The sequence below is a fragment of the Gopherus evgoodei genome, chromosome 12 (genome assembly GCF_007399415.2).
Source record: "Gopherus evgoodei ecotype Sinaloan lineage chromosome 12, rGopEvg1_v1.p, whole genome shotgun sequence".
NCBI classification, from domain to species: Eukaryota; Metazoa; Chordata; order Testudines; family Testudinidae; genus Gopherus; species Gopherus evgoodei.
The window spans coordinates 37311098-37323630 of NC_044333.1; the positions used below are offsets into that span (position 1 = coordinate 37311098).

Consider the following 12533-nt stretch of genomic DNA (forward strand, 5'->3'; position numbering starts at 1 on the left):
TATCAGCCCAGCCGCAGGAATCCCCGCTGCTGTGGTAAATGACCTCCCTGCAATGCCTTATTACCATTGTACTGAAGCACCCAGGGAACCATCAATTGTGGATAAAGTGTACTTATTTCTGTGTGGCTTCCAAAGCCGACGCTAGGGTAATTGATTGTACTGCTCTGCCTCAACCCACGGCCCCCGCAAGGTTTGGTGAGCAGCCGCTGTCGGCTGGATGTGTGGAGAAAAACAATCACTGCCCAGCCCCTAGCAGTCCCTCTCTCCCCGGGTCTCTGATGCTTACCTGAAGGCTGGGTGAGGGAAGGGGTGGTGGGCCAGGTAGCCGGGGTGGTAGTAAGCGGCGGCAGTGGCCGGATCCAGGCTGATGGGCGGCAGGGAGGACATACGGAGTTCCTCGGCGGTGTGGTAGGGCCGGAAGCTTCGCAGGTAATCTTCGGTGACCGCGCTGGGAGGCACCACATGGTGTACAGGCCGCTGAAGGCTGCTGGCGGGGAGGGATAGAGGGAGAGTCGGTGACCTTCCCAATCCAGGAGATTCGCAAGCCTCTGGATGGCCTCATTAGCTTGGATCTGGGGAGGGGACTGGGCTCCCAAGGCAGAGCCCGGAGAAGGGGCAACTCCTCCTGAGATGCTGGTGGCTGAGCATAGGAATTCACTGCAAAAGCAGAGCCCCAATCCACTCTGTGCCGGCCATACCCTACCAGGTTCGCTACCTTCCAGCACCTGCGTCCCCCTGGCGAGGCACTTCCTCTCCAGGGGTCTGGCCATCCCCAAGCCATGCTGCCCAGAGTTAACGCAGCAGAATGCAACCCACCCAGTCACCCTCTGCTCAGTGAGAGTTGGCCACAGGCAGAGGGAGGAAGGCAGTTGCCTGGCCCTAGCATCTGCCTGGGAATGGTGGGGCAGTTTGGAATGCTGCTCCCTCCCCCCACCCCCGGGTGAGAGCTGTCCCTGCAGCACCTTTAGCTGGCAGAGGCCATTTCAGGGAGCAGAGTATCATCCAGCCACCCCCCCCCCAGGGTTTAGGTCTCCCCAGTGAAATGTAATCCAGCACATTTGCCATACAGTCCTTCAAGGAAGTGCATGAAAGTCTTAGGTCTGTGCTTCTGGAGGTGTGGGTTGGGCAGGAGCACTGGTGACACACCCAGCACTGGTTTTTGGAATGCTGGTTTCCAAAGCAGTTTGTTTTAATTACATGTGGTCCTGCCCAAAACCGCAGAGCTGCCTCCCAGCTCCCCCAGGCTTTGGAGACACTTGGGGCCAGGCCTGGCCTTGAACTCTGCAGCTCAGGCCCACCTTTGGTTTGAATGTGTCGCCTGCTCCTGGGTTGGTTGGTTGGAGGTTTTGCAATGTACATGGAGAAAGATGTATTCAGAGTTGTGGTTTGTTTTTCTGTTGGAAGAATCCCAGCTGGGACGGATGGGAGCGTCGCACAAAAACCGCATGGCTCAAGACAACGTCTGTGATGAGCTTCTAAGCCACAGAACACGTGTCGTGGAACTTGGGGGGAGGGGAAAGGGCCAGTATTACAATGGACCCTGTCCTAGCTGAGGCTTCCCAGGGACCAGCAGAAGCCAGGTGCCTGGTGGAGCCAGCCTGCGGTTGCAGATCTCGCTGTGTTCCTGGGTTACTTCTATCTGCGCTATTTCAGGAGCTAAACAACCCAAACACCCGCCTACAGGAAGGCCTGCTCTCCAGGGATGGAGAATTCTGTGGGGAACCCCAGAGAAAACAGCCACAAAGGAACTCAGCTTGGAAAAGGACAGGCAGACGCCAGGCTCTGAGAAGCAGTAACAGGCCAACCCGCTGCGGGATTCTCGTGTGGCATGTGTCAGAGCTGGCAGCACACAAGTGAACCTGACACTGCGGGAGGCTGATGCCGCGGATCCTGCTGCAGGGGACGTGACTCACTTTAAAGGTGGGAAGCGGGAATCCTGGACGACGGAGGTGGGGGGAATCCCGAAGGAGTAAGGCGTCCCGAGGAGATGAGAAGGGACAGCGGGGCCCCCGGCTTTCTCCTGTGGGAGCTGAGGCTCGGCAATTAGGCGCTCCCGGCTGCTGCTGCTGCCTCTCGATCCTGCTTCTTGCTACAAGAAAACAAACGACCACCCCACCCTGAGTGTCAGGGAAAAACTGTCCTGGGGGCAGGACAGATACAGAGGAAGCAGATGCATCTGGCCAGGAGCTAGCTCAGTGCTCCCTGCCCAACTGGGAGTCTCAGGGTCTCCCTGCTGAGGAACAGATCCCTAGCAACAGGCCTCCTGGAGGAGTCTGTCCCTGCAGTCAGACTCACTGAAGACTCCCTGGGCTGTAGCCTAGGGAACTGCTCAGGCAAGACTCCCACTGACTGCCTTTATCCCCTGTCCTTTGGGAGCGGCAGCATGAGGGTAGAGGGGACTGTGCCAAGGCCGAGTCACTCTGGCTCCTTGCTAGGTGAACCCAGTGATTTTTGATCTGAAGCGCCTAGATCCAAGCAGAAGTGCTTCAGATCAATAAATCCACCCGTGGCCCTGATCTTCAGGAGGGCTGAACGCACGCAGATCCCCCTGACTTACAAGTGACTCTGCGAGTGCCCCTCAGCTCGGAAAATCAGCGTGTGGAAAAGAAGATGGAAGTGCTTCAGGAGCTGACCTGATGGGAATGTTGCCAGAGGGCGAACAGAGGAAGGATTTCAGGACTGCACATGTGCACACACTTATATACACACACTCGCTTCCAAACCTTTCCAAAGTTTTAAATAATGTAAGAAAAATAAAATCAGGTGGTTTTGGAAACAGCTGGCGGTAACCACCCTCCCTGCTGGGCTGAGAACGCCGTCACTAGCACAGACCCGCGGACATGCTGAAAAGACAATATGTCTGAGCTCCAGGGGAGGAGGGAGCGATCCGCACGAGGCCCTCCTTCACATGCACGCCAGCCGATCATTCCTGGAGTAAGGCTGGCATCAGCTGGGATGGCAGCTGCTCGCTTGCCATCCCAGCTATTCTGGCACCACTGACACAGAGCGAGAGAGAGAGAGAGACAGAGGGCATTAGGAAGCTGGCATTCCTGCCGGGATAGGGCAGGCTGGTCTGTAACCAGCAGTTCCCCTAAGCGGCCCTGATATCAGCTGCAAAGGCAGCTGCTTGCCTGTGCTGTCACAGCTATTCTGGCAGCACCGACGCACACATGAAAATAAGGGAAGGAGGCACGGGGGCTGCTGTTGCCACCGCAGCCTTTCCTCCCTTCCCTGGTAGGGCTGCAGCGCCCAGGGAGCGCCTACATGCTGCATGTTCTCTGCAATCTTTGAGGGCCTGGTGGGGCAGAAACCACTGGCAGGAAAATGGAGCTCTGTAAGGGCAGGTGGGCATTGAATCCACTTCTGTATCCAGGGCCGGTGCTTCCATTTAGGCGGCCTAGGCAATCGCCTAGGGCGCCAGGATTATTGGGGGGTGGCATTTTGCCGGGGTGGGGGGGGGCGGCAGGCGGCTCCAGTGGACCTGCCGCAGTGGTGCCTGCGGAGGGTCCCCTGGTCCCGCGGCTCCAGTGGAGCTGCCGCAGGCATTCCTGTGGACGGTCCGCTGCTCCCGTGGACCTCCCACAGGCATGGCTGTGGCAGCTCCACCGGAGCCGCGGACCAGTGGAACCTCTCCGCAGGCACGACTGCAGCAGGGCCACCGGAGCCGTGGACCAGCGCGCGGGGCAGCAAAATGGCCGTGCACCTAGGGCGCTAAAAACACTAGCGCCGGTCCTGTCTGTACCAGGGCTGTGGGGCTAACCCTCCCCCCAGGCACCATTGCTGCAGAACCCTTTGGGCAGGGGCACTCTTGCCCTCTCTGCGGCCTCGGAACGGCACTGTCAGAGCTGCTCCCAGGGCCACAGCCATGCTAGCCTCTAGTGGCCGCAGCCCAGGCTGGCTCTCAGAAGAGCGAAGGAAAGGACCTAGGCAGAGGGAAGGGAAGCAGAAAGAAGAGAGAGAAGGGAGAGAGAATACAGCCAATGCATTTGGAAGCTGCCAGATAGTACCTACATCGGCGGTAAAGCTGGTGGGGGAATGTTTAAACCGAAATGAAGGGGAAAAGCTGCTGTCACTGAAATCATCCCAATAAGCAGCAGCTCTGCTGCGCTGGACACTGCACGAAACATCCTAACCCCCTTGGGGCAGGGAGCGTCTTTCTGTTGTGTTTGTACAGCACCTAGCACACTGAAGCGACTGGGCTCCTAGCGGCTACCAAACCCTGCTGTGACGAGCCCACGCTCCAAACTGCCGACGCGTGGAAGGAGAAAGCGAGGCACAAAGAGGGACCCGCCCAAGCAGCAGAGTTGGGAATTGTTAATCTATTGCCCTAAGTACTGCACACACTGGGCCCCCAGGACAAAGGACGGAACCTGTCCTCTTAACAAGCTTCCTGCCGGCAGGGTGGACAATGCAGGAAGCCCATGCACCCTATAACGCACCATCGGGTGATCAAATATTAACCACCTAACAGGCTTTTCTGTGTTTGATGGGCTACTCCTTGTTTGGATTTGGAAGGAAATCCCATTCTGTGAAGTGTTTCCCCTCCCTGAGGGGCTGCCACGCTCCAACGCTGGCTCCCGGCCACCAAGCGCTGACCCAACGCGGCTCCCGGCCGAGAACATGCAATATTAAATGTCAGCAATGTTATTTTTGCCGAGCCCGCATGTTGCTCAGGCCCGTTTAACGTGTTTTGCCCCTGGCGGGGAGCCAAGCAGCGGCACTCTCCAGCTCTCCCCGGACCTTGAAAGGGATAAAACCCTTCTAATGGCTCTGCGGGAGTCGATGCTCAGCAGTACCCTGGATGTGTGCTGGGGTGGAAAAGCAGTTCAGAGATGTCAAAAGTTGTCAAAATTAGAGTTCAAGTGTCTCTCAGGCTCCTCGTGGTGTTGGGTCTTCTGAGCATTTCTGGAGCCACTTCATAAAGAAGCACAGACCAACCACCATCCCCACCATCCCTTTCACTGGGGGCTCAGACAACTGCCCTGCTCTGGAAAGGAAACAGTTAACACCGCCATAAAGCCCTAATTGCGGAGAGTCCTTTCCCCTTGCCCCAGTCACCGATCACAAGACAAACTCAGCCTGGTGCTCAGCCTCTTCAGAGCACTCTGTTAAGTAACTCATCCTGTTAACCCCTTCCTGTCCAGGACTAGACACCAGTCTGCTTTTGAAAACAAGGTGTACATTTTTAACAGTGAGGGTAATTAACCAGTTTCCCAAGGGCCATGGTGGGTTCCCCAGCACTGGCAATTTTAAAATCGAGATGGGATGTTTCTTCTAAAAGCTCTGCTATAGGAATGATTTAGGGGTGGGTCTCTCACCTGTGCTGTACAGGGGGTCAGACTAGATGATCACAAACTGCCCTCCTGACCTTGCTATGTATGACTTCTTCCCCTCCACAGGGTCAGCCAGAGAATTCAGGGGGCCTTGGGTCTTCAGTGGCGGGGGGTCCTTCCACCCCGGGACACGCCGCCGAAGTGCCGGAAGGACCTCCTATTGCGGGTCTTCGGGGCACTTCGGCGGCAGGTCCCAGAGCAGAAGGACCCCCCACCACCGAATTGCCAACGACGACCCGGAGCTTCTTCCGCTCCGGGGGCCCGGGCCCCATGAGATTTTTCTGGGGCCTCTGGAGCAAGTGAAGGACCCTGCTCCAGGGCCCCCGAAAAACTCTCGTGGGGGCTCCTGCGGGGCCCGGGGCAAATTGCCCCTCTTGCCCCACCCCCAGCCCCAGCCCCACCCCCCGGCGGCCCTGGGAGTCCCCACCTACCTCTTTCCCTCCAGCTGCTCTAAGGATTTCTCACTGGTGGACAGGGTGAGGACGGTGCAGGGAGACCAATGGCTTACTGCAGCTGTGGACAATTTTCTAATACAAACCTCTCAGTTTATAGCCCAATAGGCTACCAAGGACAATGCAATGACTGTAGCCCACATGTATTATTGGGTAACGGGATTCTCAGCTGGACTAGAATTTTTTTTACATCATCAAGTGGGGTTGCCCTGCCATCTTTGGGACCCTCGGATGTGGTCACAGCAGCACCCAACGTTGGTACAGGACTACTACTTTGGTGGCCCTGTGGCCATCACTGTGTTCCTCTCCCTTGTCCTGCTTCACTTAAACAACCCTGCTGTTTCGGGGAGTCCTGCTCAGTCAGCCCTTTGTTGTGCTGCAGATTTCCCCCTCTCCAAACATAGCTCTCCCCCAGTGCTTACACAGGATGCCAAGAAGACTCCATGCAAACCCCTTCGCTCAGGGCCTTCGGCTCCGAAGCACAGCCTTCGTGCACTGCAGGGAGCAGGTACCAAGGACTGGCAGCCAGACGGACAGTAGTCGGGGGCTTTCAGAGCTCCAGCAAATCTGTATTGGAGGCAGATGTGGGCTACTCATTTCCTAAACTGTGATGAGAAAAAACGGACGGCAACAGTTGTGGAGGGGAAAAGAAAAACCGCCTCGGGGAACAGAGTGAACAGCCTGTGAGAGGGAGGGCTATGGACTGGCTGTTGGGGGAGTGGAGGGTGCTAGCGGGGACAATTCCAGCCAATGTCACAGATCCTGCAAGGTGCAGAGCACCTCGTGCAGGCTGCTCTCAGCTTCTGGGGAATGGAGCTGAGCGCTACATGGGTACCAGCTCCTCAACCATTCCCATGGGCTTAGTGCTGTGCAACATGGCGGCAATCCATGCATCCAGCTGTATGCTGGAGGTACTCAGACGCTCTCTAAGCTTCTCCTGCCCTCACTCACTCCAGCCGCACATCATCCTGCAGGAGAAGGCAGTTTGATACAGGAGCCAGCCGTTCCTCCTGTCTGGAATTTATCTCCCAGGGAGACAGAGGGAGCATTGTTTTGCATAGTCTGCCCTTCTATGGAGGCCCATCCATCTTCATATCCCCAGATAGTGACATCTTGGAACACACAGCAGATAAGATTTAAACAGCACTGGGCCAGGCTGTGCTGCACCATCGGGGGAACTGCCTTCATCAGTCAAGTGTATTTACTAAACACCACCACAGCACACACTCCGCGAGCAGCTGATGGCTGCTCAAGACTTCATAATCTCTTCAGAAAACACATCGGCCATAATTAATTGAAAGAGATGGGACCCGTTGATGGGAATTTTTAATGAGCAGGAACATCTGTTCACTCTGCGCCTTGTAGGCACCCGGACCCCCGCGTTCGGCCTCTTTCGTGCCCAATGTGCCACCTCTGACCTTCTCCAGAAGGTGCGTTCCTGGGATAATGATATGACTGGACGGGAGGGGTCAGGGCGACTCGACTGGAACAAAACACGTATGCCGTAGGGCTGGAGAGGACGGGCCATATGGAACGGCCGCCCTAGCCTTTCGCAGGCAGGGGGCAAGGGCATCGGGGAGATGAACATGGGCCAAAGGGTGACCTCGGTGCAACGCCACTGACAACACCCCTGCAACTCTGGGCCTCTCTGAGAAAGGCCCAGATCTGGATGAGCAGGAAGGGGGCCCACAACGGGGTGTGCGTGTCTGTGTGTAGCTCCCTTCCCATCAAGCCCGGGGTTGAGATAAGGCAGGCGAACGAGTGGGAGGGAGGAGAGCTAGCAGCAGGCCCACATTTCACCTGCCTTTAGATTTACAGGCAGCTTTGTTCTCCAGCACCATTAATCATCCAGGGAGGATACAGATGCCTATGGAGCTTGAAACAGCACAGCAAGTATAAATCCAGCAGGCCTTTGATAACGGCCATAAAACAAACAGGTTAGTCAGACATTGCATGGAGGGGCCGAGGAAAGCGAGCCCTCTGGAGAGGCCACCATTGGCACACCCCTCCCAGGCAGCAGGCGCCCCTGGCTCATCCGTTTATAATGCAATGATGATTTTCGTTCCTAATACAGGACTAAGGTCACCATCTCCTTAGATCTAAACCCGGTCAGCGCATGGGGGAGTCTGAAGAAGGGGGCTAAGGTGTGGATCGGTGACAGGAGGGCAGGGCCAGAGAGGGAGGGAGAAGGGAAAACTCCCGCCCAGTCTATCGTGCCTGTCGGAAAAAACCCGTCACTCCCCTCTCCGTGTCACCGGGCAGTCCTGCCCCGAGAGGAAGGACACAGATTGTACACCCGGCCTACCCTTACCAATAATCCATTCAGAAACAAACGGGCTCAGCCAGGCAGAGAGCAAGGGGAAACAGTGGGTGCCCCAGGGGATAGGATCTGGGGTGCCAGCTGTTTTAGGAATTAGATCGATCGATCGATAGATAGATAGACAGATAGATAGATAGATAGATAGATAGAGTTCTCAACCTTGAGGTTGGGACCCCTAAAGGAGACACATACAGGTATCAGGGTGTTCTAATATCCCTGCCCTTCCTATATGGCAGAAAGGGAGCGGGGTCCTGGGTAGATTTGAGGTTGATGGGAGGTGATGCCCTGTCCGGAACGGGCTGACAGATGCTGGGTTGGACGGATGGATGAGAGGAGAAACCAGGGCCTGAGCCCAGCATGGGGCAGAGAGAGGAAAGCGAAGGCAAATGAGAATGTCGCTGGGTCGCAGAGTCAGAGATATCTTGCCGTGGGGCAAACAGGGCGGCCCTTCCTCATTCCCCAGCTGGATTGGCGACACGCCCCCAAGTACAGCACTGCCACCAGGGTGCAGCGGCAGTGCCTCCTCACCAGGGCCGTGGCACGCCCATGGCAGCTTCCCAGGGCTCAGAGCGGCACCGGGTGGCCTGCGTTTGATTTGCTGTCTCGGAGTGGCAGCTGTGACGATGAAAGGGGAGGAGAGGAGGAGAGACGGGGGAAAAGAAATCAGTCATTCCCTGGCGATTAGCGAGTGATCTCCGCCAGTGAGATTGCAGGACATGCCCTATTAGGTTTAAAATAGACTATTCTTCATTTAATCGTGCCTTTCAAAGGCTGCCCATTACCGGCGAAATCTCGGTAACCCTGGAGAAGCAGCTGCTGATGGATCGGCTGCTCAGCTCCCCATTTTGATTTCTGCATTGCTGATGCGAGGAACTCACCCCTCTAACTTTAGGAAGTTATTTTCCTCTGTCTCCCCCACCCCCAAAGAGAGGATTAAACCCTCAATTTAGTCTTTGTGCAGGGACTGAAGGGCCATATATCATCTGTTAATCCAGTCCCAGCTCCCTCCCCGGCAGCGTTAGTGGTTCGTTGAGCGCTGCGGCGATGAATCGCTGGAGCAGATCTGTCCCGGCCCTGTCTCGCGGGGCACTGGTACTCACTCAGCTGCAAGGACATGGACAATAGGGTACTGGGGATGGCACAAGGGAATCCAACAGGCTGGATGAGCTCTGAGTCGGTGCAGGGAGGGGTCCAGGCATGGCTTGGCCTCTCCCCTATTCTGTTTGGGGTGATGCGCAGAGAATGGGGGAAGCAGAGGCCTTCCGAGGTGTGGGCCTCCCAAGGGGGAGAGGACACAGTTTCTAGAGGGAGAGCCAGCATCTCCATGCCCCCCTCCACCGCCACCCGGGGGCACGGAGATGTTGGCTCTCCCTCTAGAGGCTGTGTCCTCTCCCCCTCGGGAGGCCCCTACCCTCTCTGAGCCTCTAGAATGGAGAAGGCAGGTTCCTGAGCGCTGCTGTTCCTGGGCTACGCTGTCGCTTCCCCCCAGCTTAGAGCAGGGGCCGATGGATCAGCGCAGCGCACTGACCCCCAGGGAATGGGACCCAGCAGGGAGAACAATGCCAGCCGCCAGTGCTCTCACCCAGCACGGCTGTGCAGCTCGCTGGGAAGCAACAGGGCGCGGTGGAAATGGGAGAGCACCAGCCACACCCATGGCTCTCGACACAGGGTGTGGATCACTGATCCCAGTGGGACGTAGGTGAAGACAGGAATATCCCCCCCCCAAAGCCAGAGGGCCTTGCAGAGAGGAGAGACTCAGGATTGGGGCAGCGAGACAAGATCCAAGGAGCTGGGGAGGTGAAGGGACACGGTGCCACGGCGAGGCAGTATTCTTGGGGGACAGAGTTCGAGGTGATCTCAGGGACAGGTCACAGCATGGGGGATGGGTCCTGGCTATCTGCAACAGGATCTTCATCTGCTCCCCAAGGACCCCATTGCCATGTGAAGAACATGTCCCCTGTGGCTCAGTCTGAAACCGTCTCCCTTCAGTCGGTTGCCCCACAGCAGGGGCCAGAGGAGGGATCATGGCAGATGGTGGGGGGTGGCATCAATTTCTGACTCATTGCATGACCCTGGAGAAAATCACTTATCTGAGCCTCAGTTTCCTCATCTGCGAAATGGGCTTGAGCATACTTGCCTTCCCTTGTAAAGCGCGTTGAGGGCTGCTATGTATCGCTATCACTCCTCTCTCCCAGCAGAGAGGAAGGGTGGCACAATAGGTAGGGCGCCAGTCTCCGCTCCAACACCAATTGCCTGAGTGACCTGGGGCAAGTCACTCAGCCTCTCTGGCCCTCCGTATGGACAATGGGGACTTGCCCTGCCCTGCCTCTCTGGGGCGCTGAGAGGGTGACACAGCAGCTTCCAGCTCACTCTTTGCAGCCACTAACTACCGCCCCTCTGCCAGTCCCCTGGGGTCCCAGTTACCACCACGTTACAGCTATGGAAACTGAGGCATGCAATCAGTAAGGGTCCAAGCGTCACACTGATCTGTGTGGACCTCTGGGCCCAGCACGGCTCCACCCATGGGCTGCCCCGCGCAGACTGGCTTGCAGGGCCGCGGCCCTAATGGATTTGCGCACAGCCGTTCCCTCCAGCGAGTTGTGCAAAGGGCAGGGGTGGATCAGAAGGAGCAGGAATGGCCTCTTCTCTCCTTTCCCATTCTAGTTCATTAAAGCCTATTGTGCACCCGGCAATGACCTCCTCGTCTCCAGGCGCCAGGCTGGGATGCAGCTATGCGAGACAATAAACCAGACCTGGTTAACCTATATTTTAAAAAGGTCACTTCTTACGAGGCAGCCAAGTTAGCAGCCAGGAGGGGGAAGGCTGAGAGAGCGGCGCTGCGAGCACCCTGCCCCTCCCAAAGTGCTGGGATTAGAGCCTGCGTCCCCTGAAGCACCAAGAGTTTAGCTTTCCTTCCCCTCTCGTCTTTGTGTTTTAATTAGTATTTCCAAGTGGTGTAATCCCTCCGGGAACCCACTGTAAAATACAGGCGAGGAGAACTGCTAACAATGATTCTTAATTAGCAAGCGCTTCCTACCCAGATTGCAGCATGGGCATGGGGCGGGTGGGAGAGACAGGAAGGGAACCCTGGGACAAACCAAGTCGGATTGGGGTGCTGGGAGCCACAGGGTGAGGGCCTGCTCGGCGGGTGTATATTTGCTGCAGGCTGTATGGAGATTAGAGACAAAGGCTGCCCCGCTCCCACCACCTTTTATCACTCTTGGCACTGGAATCAAAAACATTTGGCTTGAGAGCAAAGTTCCCACCAGTCTCCTTCTGTGCCCGGTATCAGATACACACACAAAGCAAACAGCACTGTGCACACATGTGGCTTTGTCCTCTGAGCCTGCATACACAGCACACACCCCTGCGGAGAGTCAACACATTCTTGTGGCGCTGGATAAGGAACTGCCACACCAGGTCAGATCTCTGGCCCATCGACTCTGGCATCCCGCAGGGCCAGTTGCTTCGGAGGAAGGTGTAAGATCCCTGCACTGATGGGATAAACCACCCTGCAGGGAGAATTCCCTCCTGACCCCAAAAGTTAGAAGCCAGTTTAGGCCCTGAAGCAGGAGAGTGTCTGTCCTTCATAAGATTCAAAAGTGTGCATGTACACACACACACACACACACACACACACACACACACACACACACACACACACACACACACACACAGAGAAATGTTACCTGTCTGCCTTCGCTTCTCCAGACCCCGTTCACCGTTTTCGTTGGGGCAATGGTCACCACGGGGGGTGTGCTAGGCACACTGTGCCCCCCAGGAGGAACAATGATGGGGCCCATGGGTCCTCGCTTGGGCGTGCTGGCAGGAGAGCTGTGGTTGGTGGCTGGCGAGGAGACGGGGGAAGACTCGCTGCTTATCGAAGACCCTTTAAAGAAACCGAGAGAGGGGATCAGAAGGGAAACCTTTAACAAACTCTTCATAGCAGAACATCACCCATTAACCTCATTGACAACAGCCTTGGCCACGGATCGCCAGGCTGTGAATTTGGAGGCACCATTAGCCGGGTCAGAGAACACAGACTGGGCTAGCAGATCACGTCCTGTGCGTCACGGAGTCACCGGGTGATGCTCTGGAACTGCTCCCCACCAAGCCAGTCAGGACTTTGGGGAGCCTCCTCTCCCTTGGAGCAGACTTGTTCAGGGCAAGAAGCTCACACGGCTTCACCTCCTGGGTCTCTCCTTGGAGCATTCAGCATCCTCTGCCCCTCCGTGCGCTTCCCACAGCGAGCCCCCTCCCCCCCCCAGCGGGGTCCTGGGGAAGCCACAGGGTCCTGCCCCCCCACTTTGCAGGCAGACGTGACTCTCAGCCAGCCAGTAACACAGAGGTTTATTCGATGACAGGAACAGGGTCTAAAACAGAGCTTGTAGATACAGAGAACGGGACCCCTTGGCCGGGTCCATTCTT

The 12533-nt window shown here is 56.7% G+C and overlaps 1 protein-coding gene across 11 annotated transcripts in view; it reads right to left on the minus strand.

The window, feature by feature from the left end:
• Positions 1-12533, minus strand: part of GSE1 (Gse1 coiled-coil protein) — a 355568-nt gene that overhangs the window by 23779 nt on the left and 319256 nt on the right. For 10 of the 11 annotated variants that reach the window (XM_030581352.1, XM_030581354.1, XM_030581356.1 and 7 more), the window contains 3 exons: positions 11795-11994; positions 1914-2089; positions 287-487 (listed from right to left, as the gene is read on the minus strand). In XM_030581352.1, the coding sequence (XP_030437212.1) occupies positions 287-487; positions 1914-2089; positions 11795-11994 (577 nt within the window). The remainder of the gene's footprint in view (positions 1-286; positions 488-1913; positions 2090-11794; positions 11995-12533) is intronic. The other variant, XM_030581353.1, reaches the window with a different exon arrangement.